Consider the following 12,460-nt stretch of genomic DNA (forward strand, 5'->3'; position numbering starts at 1 on the left):
CGCTTTCTATCCCCCGCCTCTTTTTGGTTTAGCTCCGCCCCTTTCTCCCGACGGGGGCGCCGGGCTGAAGGGAAGCCGACGCCGACGGCGACGCCGACGCGGTTGCCTAGCGATGCGCCTTTCCCAAGATGCCTAGGATGTTGTGTTCTTTCAACCAATCAGAGAGGCGAAGCCGTCTCACCGCGGGCCAATAGGCGGCCAGGCCAGGGCCCGCGTCGGTTAAACCGGGCTGGAGACTGGTGCGGCCAGGTAGGTAGTGTGGCTCGGGGACCCCTCCGAGCCGGCGGAGCGACCTGCAGGAGGCCTGCGGAGGGCCCGGCCATGCCCGCTCGGGCGGAGGACTACGAGGTGCTGTACACCATTGGCACGGGCTCCTATGGCCGCTGCCAGAAGATCCGGAGGAAGAGCGACGGCAAGGTGAGCGCGGGCCACCTCCGTGTCTCCGCCCCTGCAGCGGTTTCGCCCGCCTGCGGCGAGCGCCCTCGGCCCCTGGGATGGCGGAAGAGCGGGAGGCCTGGGGCTGTGGGTCTCCAAGGCGGGTTGCCTGGAAGAGCTCATCTCTTCCAGGTCTGTGTCTGCCCTGGGTCGCGCAAGGGCTGGGAGACTGCATCTGTTAAGATCTCTCTGTTTTTGTTTTCTTCCCTTTCTCTTCCCCTTTCTTCCTTTTTCCCGCTTTGACTTGCTAAGGGCCTCCCATTAGTGACAGGTAGCTGAGTCTTGAGCTCTTTCAGAGTAGAGTAGTCCTCTTGGACATGGGAAAGAGGCAGGATCAGCAGAACCTGGAGATTTTGTCTTGCAGTCAGAACTCATTTAAAATACCCGTTCTTCGGATTTTTGGATTCTTAATTTCCCAGTGTGTGTAGGTAGATCTTATACAGGAAGAAACAATGGAGAGGAAACTGCTCGACTGCTGACGGAGGGATCTTTACTAAGGTCTCTCACCCTGGAAAAGTTTGGTTGGAATGATGAGGGACTTTGCCTCTGCCCCAGCTTTGACCAAAGTACCTTCCGCCAACCTGCCACAAAGCAACTGAGGGTAAGGGGTTGGGGGAGGCCTAAGGTGCCTCATCCCGCCCTCTCTCACTGCATAATTTATCGATTGAAATTTAGGGTAAAGTTACGGAAATAAACGCAGCTGTTCTAAAGTTCACTGAACTAAATAAATTAGATGATAATGATCGTGTGAGTTATTTAATAGAGAAGTGACTTCAAAAATTTTTAAATTTTAGAATGTTTATTCTTTGTCTTTGAGAATAAAGAGTACACTCATATCTTGGAAATTCTTACTTCAGATATTAGTTTGGAAAGAACTTGACTATGGCTCCATGACAGAAGCTGAGAAACAGATGCTTGTTTCTGAAGTGAATTTACTCCGTGAACTGAAACATCCAAACATCGTCCGTTACTATGATCGAATTATTGACCGAACCAACACAACACTGTACATTGTAATGGAATATTGTGAAGGAGGGGACCTGGCTAGTGTAATTACAAAGGGAACAAAGGAAAGGTAAATTAATCTTTTATACTTAAGCTGAGAATGGGCCAAGTTTCATTTCTGTTAAGCATCCTGTTGTAGGACTAGGGATGGAGTACTTAGTAATGTAAAAGACTGTTCTTGTATTTGTTTGTTTGGTGGGTCCACAGTACTTTAGAAAATCCCTGGTGAATGAACATCCCTATCTCATATTGAAAATAGGAGTTTATTTCCCTATTTGTACACTTCAAAAACTAGATACTTCACATAATCCCATCTTTTTAACGGTTTTGTTCAGAAGTCATATATATATGTATAAATATATATGTGGTAAATCAATCTTTATATATAATATATACAATATAATATATTGATAACATATTAATAATTAATAACATATTAATAATTAATGACATATTAATAATAATATATTAATAATTAACAATAATATATTACTAATATAATGTGTGTGTGTGTGTGTGTGTGTGTGTGTCTGTGTGTATGAACACAAAGCTGTATAACTGCTTTGGTTTCAGACAATACTTAGATGAAGAGTTTGTTCTTCGAGTGATGACTCAGTTGACTCTGGCCCTAAAGGAATGCCACAGACGGAGCGATGGTGGTCATACCGTGCTGCATCGGGATCTGAAACCAGCCAACGTTTTCCTGGATGGCAAGCAAAACGTTAAGCTTGGCGACTTTGGGCTAGCTAGAATATTAAACCATGATACGAGTTTTGCAAAAACATTTGTTGGCACACCCTATTATATGTCTCCTGTAAGTACTTCAGAATTTAGATACTTTTTAAACATCCTAATGCTAAGCATTCAAATGCAGGGAAATTGAAGTTTTGTTTATTTCTTTGCTTAGTAATACACAATAGCCAGGGAATAATAATGTTGTTCATTTTATAGGAAGAAAATTTACATTTTTCCAAATGGATCATCAAACTGTTAAATTCTTCTGATGAGCAATTAAATTGAAGCTTTTTTTTTTTTAAGATTTATTTATTTATTTGAGAGAGCATGTGAGCGCCTGAGTGGAGGGAAGGGCAGAGGGAGAGGGAGAGAATCTCAAGCAGGTTCCCAGCTGAGTGCAAACCTCAACTCGGGGTTAAGTCCCAGGACCCTGAGATCATGACCTGAGCTGAAACCAAGAGTCAGATGCTTACCTGACAGAGCCACCCAGGCGCCCCTAAACAGAAGCTTTTATTGAATGACTGCTATGTGCCAAGTGCTGGGATTATGAAGATGAAATGGGTTTTGTCTCTGGCCTCAAGAGCAACATTTCCTAAAGTGCCGTGGGTCCTGTACACCAGCTTGGACTTATTTGGAGGGTTTGTTTAAAATGTAGAGTCCTGGGCCCCAAACCCAAATCCAGTGACTGGTTCTTGCACTGGACTTGGATTCTGCTTCCCCCAACCCCTTCCACTTTTCATTTTGGACTCTGCCTTTTAACACACTCTCTGGCTGGTTCTTGGGCATGCAGATTCAGGGCTCAGTTCAGATACATGTTTTTACAGTGTTCACTTCTTGTACTTGTGCTTTTTTTAATGCCTTTTTGGCAGGGGAGCCCACCTACCTTAAGTCTCTGTTCCCTCTGTTGCTGGATATTTTGTTTCCAAAATTCCTTACCCTTCTAAAGAGCCCTGCTCTGCATACCTTTTTGTGAATTGTTCGTTCTTCCTTTTTGGTTATTTCCTTGGCATGTAGCTCTCAATGAAATTGAAAGGTCAAAGGATATGAACTGTTTATGACTCTGTAGATATTACCTGATGGCTCTTGAAAAGCTTGAAGCAGTAAATGCCATCACCGATGTGTTGTATATGAAATCTGAGCAGATCAAGAGGGGGATTTCTTCTTCTTTTTCTTCTTCTTCTTCTTCTTCTTCTTCTTTTTTTTTAACAGTTCACAAACATTTCCAGGATTTTCCAGATCTTTTTGGGTTATTTTCACCAAGCTGACTATAGTATAACACTTGGTAAATTAAAAATTTTGTTGTTGACTACGATTAGACGTTGCCAGAACCCTGTCATTTTCTCAGTGGATCAGATTCCAAATAGAAAGGCTTTAACATAAAAGAAAATTATCTAGAAGCCGTTCTTGGAAAACTTGAAACCTTGTGATTCTTTTGTTCCTTTTCCCTCCTGCCCTTATAATTAGATCAGTTCAGCCCTCCATAAGGCATGGATTGTCAGGAAGTGGTATCAGATTCACCTGCTGGGAGTTTAAAACACCAAGATGCTTCTTGAAGGTTTTGGGACTTGATTCTGTGCCCTCTGTTGAGAATAAGAACTATGGTCGACTATTACTTTGTGTGGGAGACAGGCAAATGATTAAACTAGAAAATGAGAATATTAGTTGATACTGTGATTTATACTGTGGGCTGAAGGGAAAATACATAAATGGACAATTCAATTAGCCATTTATGCTTCTGTCACTTAAATGGCCAGATATATGTATTGGTTATTCTGAAATTTTCTCTGGCTCTTTTAAAATGGAGTTTCTAGATTATGAATGCCTTCAGGGTAGAGGTTTGAATTATCAGCCCCTGATCTATCGTAACACAATAACATTTATGAATGAAAAATAAGTGAATGAATTGTATAGGACAAAGTATATTAGGATAAGATCATTATCTTTTCTCCATTATACATTTGAAGATAAAATATAAAGTACCATTTCTTGTTATTATGATACAGGTTCAGACATAAACTGAACGGGCCTTTTTATTTAATATTTTTGTTACAGATATAAAATATTTATAATATATTCCTTTTTTTTTTTTTTTTGCTCCAAGTCAATATAATCAAACTTAAAGATTCCATTTTTATCTCAGGTCATTGTGTAAGTTTTAAAACAAACTTTTAACTCCTACATTTTTACCCTCTCCTTCCCCTTTAGGAACAAATGAATCGCATGTCCTACAATGAGAAGTCAGATATCTGGTCGCTAGGTTGTTTGCTGTATGAATTGTGTGCATTAATGTAAGTATGATGAAGACACATTTCTGGTGTGAAGTTCATAGTCACAGAGGCTTGTCACCTTTCACTGTGTTCAGCTTTTTGAGCATCCATGTGTATTCAGGTCTGAAAGACTCATACCTTGGGTTAAAATTAAGATAGATGGACAGCGCAGACCTTGTACCCCTGAAACAAATATTACATTATATGTTAATAAAAAAATAAAATAATTTTTTTAAAAAAGATAGATGGGCTGGTTAAAAATTTTTACAAATTAATAGTGTGACCCCTGAGGCTGGTTCACACTTTTAACCTGACTTGATGCGTCTCTTGCCAGACTGATGCTTAGCTCAAGGGGAGAACACATAGGTCTGGCCTATGGAAGAAATGAAACAGAAATCTAGGGGACAGGTCTGGGGAACTGGAGAACAAGAAAGAGCTCCCATTCTTTTCCTTTTTTTCCTTCTAAACTATTCTGTAGAGCAGTGGTTCTCAGCCAGGGAGTGGGAAACAATTTTGCCGTCCAGGGGACATTTGACAATGTCTGGAGACCTATTTGGATGTCACAGCTAGGCATAGCTACTGGCATCTCATGAATAGAGGCAAGCGATGTTGTAAAACACAGTTGTAGGATGCACAGGACAGGCCCCCTAACAAACATTCTATCACCCTAAACGTCTAATGCTAAGGTTGGGCAACTTAACTGTGGAAGACAGTGCCAGAAGACACATAAACACAAACGAGCTTAAACTGTGCTCTCGATTTGGTTCCTATTCCGTATTTTCATTTTTACATTAAAAACATTTTTCCCCCAGGCCTCCATTTACAGCTTTCAACCAGAAAGAACTAGCTGGCAAGATTAGAGAAGGCAAATTCAGGCGAATTCCCTATCGTTACTCTGATGAATTGAATGACATTATTACGAGGATGTTAAATTTGAAGGTAAAGACCATAAGATTATATTGTCTGTCTCTCAATTACGTTGTGGAGTAGCACATTTTCGCTCTCGGAGCACTGAAACCGAAGCGGCATTAGCTGTATTTCCTTAGCTAAATCTACTCTGTTAAAAACATGTAAATTTGGCAAACTGTGCCTCCTGGCTGGCCTACCTTCTGTGCTCTCTTTTGTCTCCTCCCTCTCTCTCTGTGCCCTGCTGGCAGATGGTTGGTAGCAAAGCAAGATTGCAGAAAAGCTCCAAATCCTCAGTTCCCTTGTCTGCTCAGTGTGGCAGGTGGCAAGGGAAGGGGCCACGAATTAAGACTTCATTACCCTGCCTCTCTCTCCAGATCAGAGATCAAAGATGGGGCGGGGGAGGCCTGGCTAGAAAGAGTCAAGGGGAAATAAAGAGATTCAGTGGAAAAAATCTGGCCATGGGATGCGAAGGGAGATGTCCTAGGGTCAGGCTGATGTAAGAGCAGGATTTCAATGCTGTGGAATTACAAAGAAGGATAATGGCCACCTAACAGGCCTGAAGTTCAGGGAGAGGATCTCACTTAACATAGTATTGGAGATGCGAGGCAGGACGTGCCCTAGAGCAGACCCGGACGTGCACCAAGCACCAGCTCGGGGACTGAACTTTTGTTAGAAAGGCTAAGCGGGAACAGAGGTGAGCTCACATCTGCATTACCTTGTGGACCCAGAACCGCATGGGTTAATAAAGCCCCCAGCGAACTCCATCTGTCCAGGTGTTTAAGACTCATCCAGGAAGGAGTCTTCCTTCTTCCTCGGGAATGTGCGCAGTTTTCCATGTACCTGCTCTTTTAGGATGAGTGTCGTGTCATAAAATCTCGACTGTAACACCGAACATTTTTCCCCCCAGGATTACCACCGACCTTCTGTTGAAGAAATTCTTGAGAATCCTCTGATAGCAGACCTGGTTGCAGAAGAGCAAAGAAGAAATCCCGAGAGAAGAGGGCGCCGATTAGAGCCAGAGAAGCGCCAGGACTCCAGCCCGGTCTTGGGAGAGCTCAGACTGAAGGAGCTTCAGCTGCAGGAGCGAGAGCGGGCCCTGCAAGCCCGAGAGGAGAGGCTGGAGCGTAAGTCCGCACGGGGCCGAGCTCGGGAGAGCTCCGCAGGGTTCCCTGGTGTGTTCGATCTGCTTGAATGGAGTATTTGACACGCGTTATGTTCTAGAACATTCCTGTAAATACCTGAGAAACCGAACCGTGTCTCGTGAGACGGTACACGAGGAGTGCTGGCACCTGCATGCTGAGCCTCTTTCTCTGAGCTCGGTCGCTCCGACTGGCGGTCACTGTGACCGTGACCACCCTACCGCAGGAGTCATCACACTTTCCCTTCCTCCGCGTCTTTATACCCTACATTTTTTCCCGTTGTAAAGGAGGGTTTGCACATTTGCTGCTTCCGTAATAAAAGCCAACAGTTCCACTTTCTGATCTGGCTGAGCCGGCACAGTCCGGATGTAAAATCCTGGCACGTGGCGGGCCTCGATGTGTTCGGTCAACTGAGCCGAGCACACGGTGTTCGAGGCCCACAGACACCCTGAGGGGGATTAACTGATCAGGTGCTAATGAGTTCTTGACGTTGAAAGTCTGTCTACTCCCCTCAGTACAGTGCAGGGTAGCGGCAGCCTGGAGGCCTCACGTCAGCTTTTTCCCGTCAGGCCACCCTCGTGGCTCAGCTGACTTGGCTTCTGCAGCTGCGTGGCCGACGCCGACTCTAGACACGTTTCTGTTCAAATGAACTTAGAAAGCATCCAACGCAGTCATCTCAGTTTTTACCTCCTGATGACGGCCGTAGCGTGGTGTGAGATAGGCTTTCTGTGGAAGTATAACCTGGGCTTACCCAGAAACCTTTGCCTGAGGCTTCTGTCAGTAGAATTTGTCAATAGAATTTGTCAAACAAACAAATCTTTATTAAAACTTGCCCCACTGTTCTGTAGTTTTTTTTTTTTTTTTTAAGATTTTATTTATTTATTTGACAGACAGAAATCACAAGTAGGCAGAGAGCAGGCAGAGGGCTGGGGAGGCAGGCTCCCCGCTGAGCAGAGAGCCCGATGTGGGGCTCGATCCCAGGACCCTGGGATCATGACCTGAGCTGAAGGCAGAGGCTTAACCCACTGAGCCACCCAGGCGGCCCCATTCTGTAGTTTCTTACAGCAACTGAAATCCGAACTTCCTGAATTCTGGGCCATGGATTAAAAAATGTCGCTGATCTAAAGAAATACCTCCTCATTAGTTGTGGGTTTGTTTGGTTTTTTTTCCTTCTCCCAGAAGGAGGAGGGTTTGTCCTGTGAGGTCAGGTAATGCCCGGAAAGTGGACCGTTGCCCATTCTCAGTGGAGAGCAGAGAGGACTTTAGTTGTTTATTCTCCCAAAATGAGTTCCTCTCGGACAACCTGACCAAAGGTGGAGGCCGGCTTTGTATTTTGTGCCCAAACCGGTCCTCCGGCGAAAGCCTGCGGCAGCACCGCGCGCGCTGAGGTGCTGGATTAGAACCCAGCACAGCGGGCTGCCCGGGGGGTTCCGGTCAGAAAACTGAGGCGCGCTGGTCCTGAGGAGACGTGAGGCAGGGCGGTGACCGGCTGTGAGCTGCCTTCTGCCCGCCGCCTCCGGTTAACGTGGCTCTCGCTCCCTTGCCTTTTTAAAGAGAAGGAACGGGAGCTCTGTGTTCGGGAGAGACTGGCTGAGGACAAGCTGGCGCGGGCCGAGAGTCTCTTGAAGAACTACAGCCTGCTGAAGGAGCAGAAGTTCCTGCGTCTGGCGAGCGGTGCAGGTATGAGAAGCGGCTCCGCCAGCAGGAGCGGCCCCCGGGGAAGGGCACCGCGTTGCCGCCCCGGGGACGTCGGCGGCCCTTTTACCTGACCAAGCTTCCCGTTTTAACATGGAGTTAATTGAATGTACGCATTTCGATGGAAAAAAATGACGCGGCGATGGCAGCGATTTACTTCATGGGTTCATACACTTGAGGCGATGAGTCGTCCTGATTTCGTCTTCAGTTTGATTTACTTCATCAAACTACGCGTTCAGTTTTTGAGACTTGGTTTTAAAAGTTAGGACATTTTTTTAAATGTTGTGCTTTTCAGATTTTTCTCTGGGTATATTATCGAAACTCTACATTTCTACCCCATTTTCAAGCAGAAATCCCGGCATTTTACTCCTGCCACGTGAGGAGGCCATACGTGCCACCTCCTTGACCGAAGTTATGGCTTAACAGATGTGGTAAACCGACCGTAGAACAAGTCACCACTTTGGGATCTTTGCAAAGACCCCTTCACGCTGAAACGTGTGTTTGTCAGAATGTGGTTGGTTGATCGCTCCACGCGCTGCTTGTGTTTCTCCCGTGACTCGGCGTCGGTCGTGGACCAGTCAGCCTTCCCAGGGCCCTGCCCGCGCGGGCCTCGTGCCCTCGCTCCGCTCTGTGAGACTCCCCCGTGGGCCAGCTCTGACGGGCCTTCTCCAGTCCACAGAAACCCTCCCCCCACCTTAATCCAGTCTTTAAGATGATAGGAAAAGCACAGGGTTAAACCTCTTTTCTCTAAATGCCTTTATGACACCAATTTTTTTATATAGAGTGTTTTTGTTGGTTTTAAAAATTGAGCATCTGAATTTTCCAGTGAAACCGGTGGCGTTCTCTTAGGGCTTCCCACTACCCTGGAGGGCAGCACTGGAGAAGGCTATCCCTTCCATCTGGAGTAAACAGAGAGAGAATCTGGTTACTTCAGTGAGAGTGACAGTATTTTGTATATGGAACAGACCAAAAAAACTCCTTAAGTTAATCTGATGGTTATAATGACATGATAGAGATACGTGATGGAAGTAAATGAAAACAAGAATTATTTAAAACTTGGGCTTCATCTCTTTCGAAATATCTTCTTTTTTCTCAGTATTACTACCCACCATTTCAGTAGCTTTAGAATATTTATTCTAGTTTTTCCCTTAATGCCACCCACAAAGACAAAGTAGGCTGAAATTATGATCACTGTGGTAGATAGAGGTAGGAGACATTTTTATCTGGGTGGGTTTCACACATCAAACCTGTTGTCCAGAATTCTTGAAGGTCCTGCCAGGTCTGCTCCTCCGGGGAAAGAGCTTATTTCCATCTTGCCCTGAGAGTCTTTGGACAAAGTCTGGAAAGAGCTAGAGCAGGATGATGTGTTTCAATATAGAATATAGAAATATATATATTTATATATATAATATATAAATTATAAATATATGTATTATAAATTTATTGTAAATTGTAAATATATATAAATATATTAAAATATATAAATAATATAAAATATATTATAAATATACAAATTATATATATAAATATATAGAAATGTGTATATTTCTATATACATATAAAAATATGTATATTTATATATATATATATATAAAATATATAAATATACTTTTTTTTACCTACCTACCTCAATGCAAGTCGTGGCGAACACTTGAAATGAGCTGTAGGAATCAAGGACCCCCTGGGACTAGGAGCTACTTGACGGTAGAGAGCACTGAGCACATCAGTCATAAACAAAGCAGGGACGAGTGGGTGCCCTTGTGCACTCAGGGTGGTTGGAAACATCCTCTCTCTGCCTTTAAGCTATAAAATTCCGATCAGAGAAAAGTATAATATATCAACATCATCCCAGTCAGCAGCAGCATCTCTGTAAATGCTCTTAGTCTATTTAATGAAATGTTAACTCATTTTTACTTAGTGAGATACGAATTCTTTTTCTAAACCCTTATTTCTTCTAAAACTACCCTATTCGTTAGATCTACAAGTTGATGGTTTATGAAGACAGAGATTTGTTATAATAAAGGTGGACATCTTTGAAACAGAGTTAAGGTCTGAAAGCCATCAAGTTTGCTTTGCAGCTGGAACAGGCACGGTGTATGGAATGGGAAGTCCCAGGACAATTGGAGGGCAGCGCCTCTCTCTGCAGCCTGCCCCCACCCTGCTCTCCCCCCATCCCACCCTTGCCCCAACACCGGCTGGACTCCAGAACCTTTCCATTTCTTGGGCCTAGAGTGTCTCCTCAGAGAGCCACATGGATTCTCACCTCCTCCCTTGCATCAGGCCTGCTCACAAGTCACCTTCATCCCTGTAAACACCATCCAGCCCTTCTGTCTCCCTTTCTCAGTGCCCCCGCCCCGCCCACATCACCTCAAATATTCCCCCTGTGTGCTTGTTTACTTGTTTATGGTCTGTCTCCTCCTACGAGAATGGGACCTTTGTTTGGTCCACAATGGCCCATACAGTGAGCTCAGTAAATATTTGAACATAGTTCCTTTAAAAGAACACAAAGGAAAAATAGAAAGCTTCTGGAATTCAAAACTGCGAGTCCCCAACCCCCAGATAGTTCAGTCAGTAGCTAATAATGTAGCCACTTCAAGTACATTTTTCTTCATATAAAAGCACAATTCACAGTTTTCACTACACCATTAACTTGAATTACCTTTTCCAAGATGAACTTGCCTAGGTTCTTTTTGAAATAAGTTTCTGCTCAATTAAGCTGCTTTGAAATAAGTGTTCTTGAATATTTAAGCAAAACTATACATGTTCTCTGTAAAAAACAAACAAACCAAAAAAACCAACCTGCTTCCTTACTTTTGTGGAAGTTGTGTGTTCTAGGTAGAGTAGCACTTGTTTTCAAGAATAGAGATAAATCACATCGATTTCCAGAAGTTTTACGTTGTGGCCTGTAATCCCCAATGCACTTAACCTTGAAAGAAGAGTTGGTTGTTAAGAGACTATGTTTCTTGGCACATTCCAGGATCAAGTTTTTCAATGCTGTGGGCTAAAAAATGGATTGATTGCTGCCAGCATCACGCCCCCAGCCTCCTATCCCAGAGAAAGTAACACAGGTCCCCAGATTTCCAATGTGAATGGGAAGAATAAATGTTTTTGAGAAGTCTGATAAGTACGGAGGAGTTGAACTTAAAACCCTTTCTCTTTCCTTTCTAAAGAACTTTTCGATCTTCCATCCTCGATAATTAAGAAGAAAGTTCATTTCAGTGGCGAAAGTAAAGAGAACATCATGAGGAGTGAGAATTCTGAGAGTCTGCTCACCTCCAAATCCAAGTGCAAAGACCTGAAGAAAAGGCTTCATGCTGCTCAGCTCCGCGCCCAAGCCTTGTCAGATATTGAAAAAAATTACCAGCTGAAAAGCAGACAGATTCTGGGCATGCGCTAGCCCAGCAGAGAGCCCCAGAGCTGTGTACAGTATGTAGCCTTGCCTACCTTTTAAAGATTGATATTCAACTGCTGTAGCTTTACATACTCGGTTCCATGAGCCATGCCTTTCTGTATAGTGAGCAAGATATTTTAGAATTACTTTGGTTGTTCTTCCGCAACAATTGTACAAAATGTACACACCTTTAATTTTTCTTTCTTTATAGAAAGAATGGTATTTTCTTGGTGGGTTGGGCTTTTAATCCTGTGAGTGATTACTACTGGAACATGAAATATGACATTCTAAATGTTGGGGGGAAATAATGTTAGGAAAAAAAAAATAGCCAGGCGTAGCACTTAGTGAGAAGTTTTAAATGACTGAGTGGTGTTCTGACAGTTGTCGTGCCTCGTTGTAAGGTTTTAGATGTTCTTGAGCTTACAAAACCTAATTGGATACAAACCGGCCACTAATACTGTGACCTCTTGCTTGTAAGTGTCCCACTGGTCTGCAGTGGAAATGTGTCCCCTTTTGTGAAATTCATCACTGTGCTGTCTATATTCTTCCTTTTTATTCTATTTAAGAGTGTTTCAGCTGGCTGTCGTTTACCACCTGTTTCTCACTAAATAAAAGAATGCTCTAGTTTTCCTATATTTATGTCTCTTGCATTTGTTGATCGCTCAGTGGAGGGTGTCTGTGTCTGTGCTTCCTGGGCCCCAGCAGGTGGAGGAGAGAACGTGTGTCTGACGCTCATGAGAGCCAGGATGGTATTTTACTCCCCCCATCTCATTCATCCATCTAAGCTAGTCTTCCTGAACTAGCCACCCCCCCCCAACCCCGGCAGACATTCGACAGTCTTGGAGACAGAAACTGTAATGGTTGCGGGGAGGGCCCTACTGGGA

At 43.9% G+C, this 12,460-nt stretch overlaps 1 protein-coding gene across 1 annotated transcript; it reads left to right on the forward strand.

The window, feature by feature from the left end:
* Nucleotides 1-223: 223 nt before the first annotated feature.
* NEK2 (NIMA related kinase 2) lies at nucleotides 224-12,210 on the forward strand. The gene is made up of 8 exons (XM_080824665.1): nucleotides 224-417; nucleotides 1,293-1,510; nucleotides 2,014-2,254; nucleotides 4,381-4,463; nucleotides 5,255-5,381; nucleotides 6,259-6,475; nucleotides 8,045-8,170; nucleotides 11,356-12,210. Exons 1-8 carry the CDS (start codon nucleotides 322-324, stop codon nucleotides 11,580-11,582), a joined length of 1,335 nt encoding a protein of 444 aa, XP_080680791.1. The 5' UTR covers nucleotides 224-321; the 3' UTR covers nucleotides 11,583-12,210.
* Nucleotides 12,211-12,460: the final 250 nt, after the last annotated feature.

Source organism: Martes martes (genome assembly GCF_963455335.1).
Source record: "Martes martes genome assembly, chromosome: 15".
NCBI classification, from domain to species: domain Eukaryota; kingdom Metazoa; phylum Chordata; class Mammalia; order Carnivora; family Mustelidae; genus Martes; species Martes martes.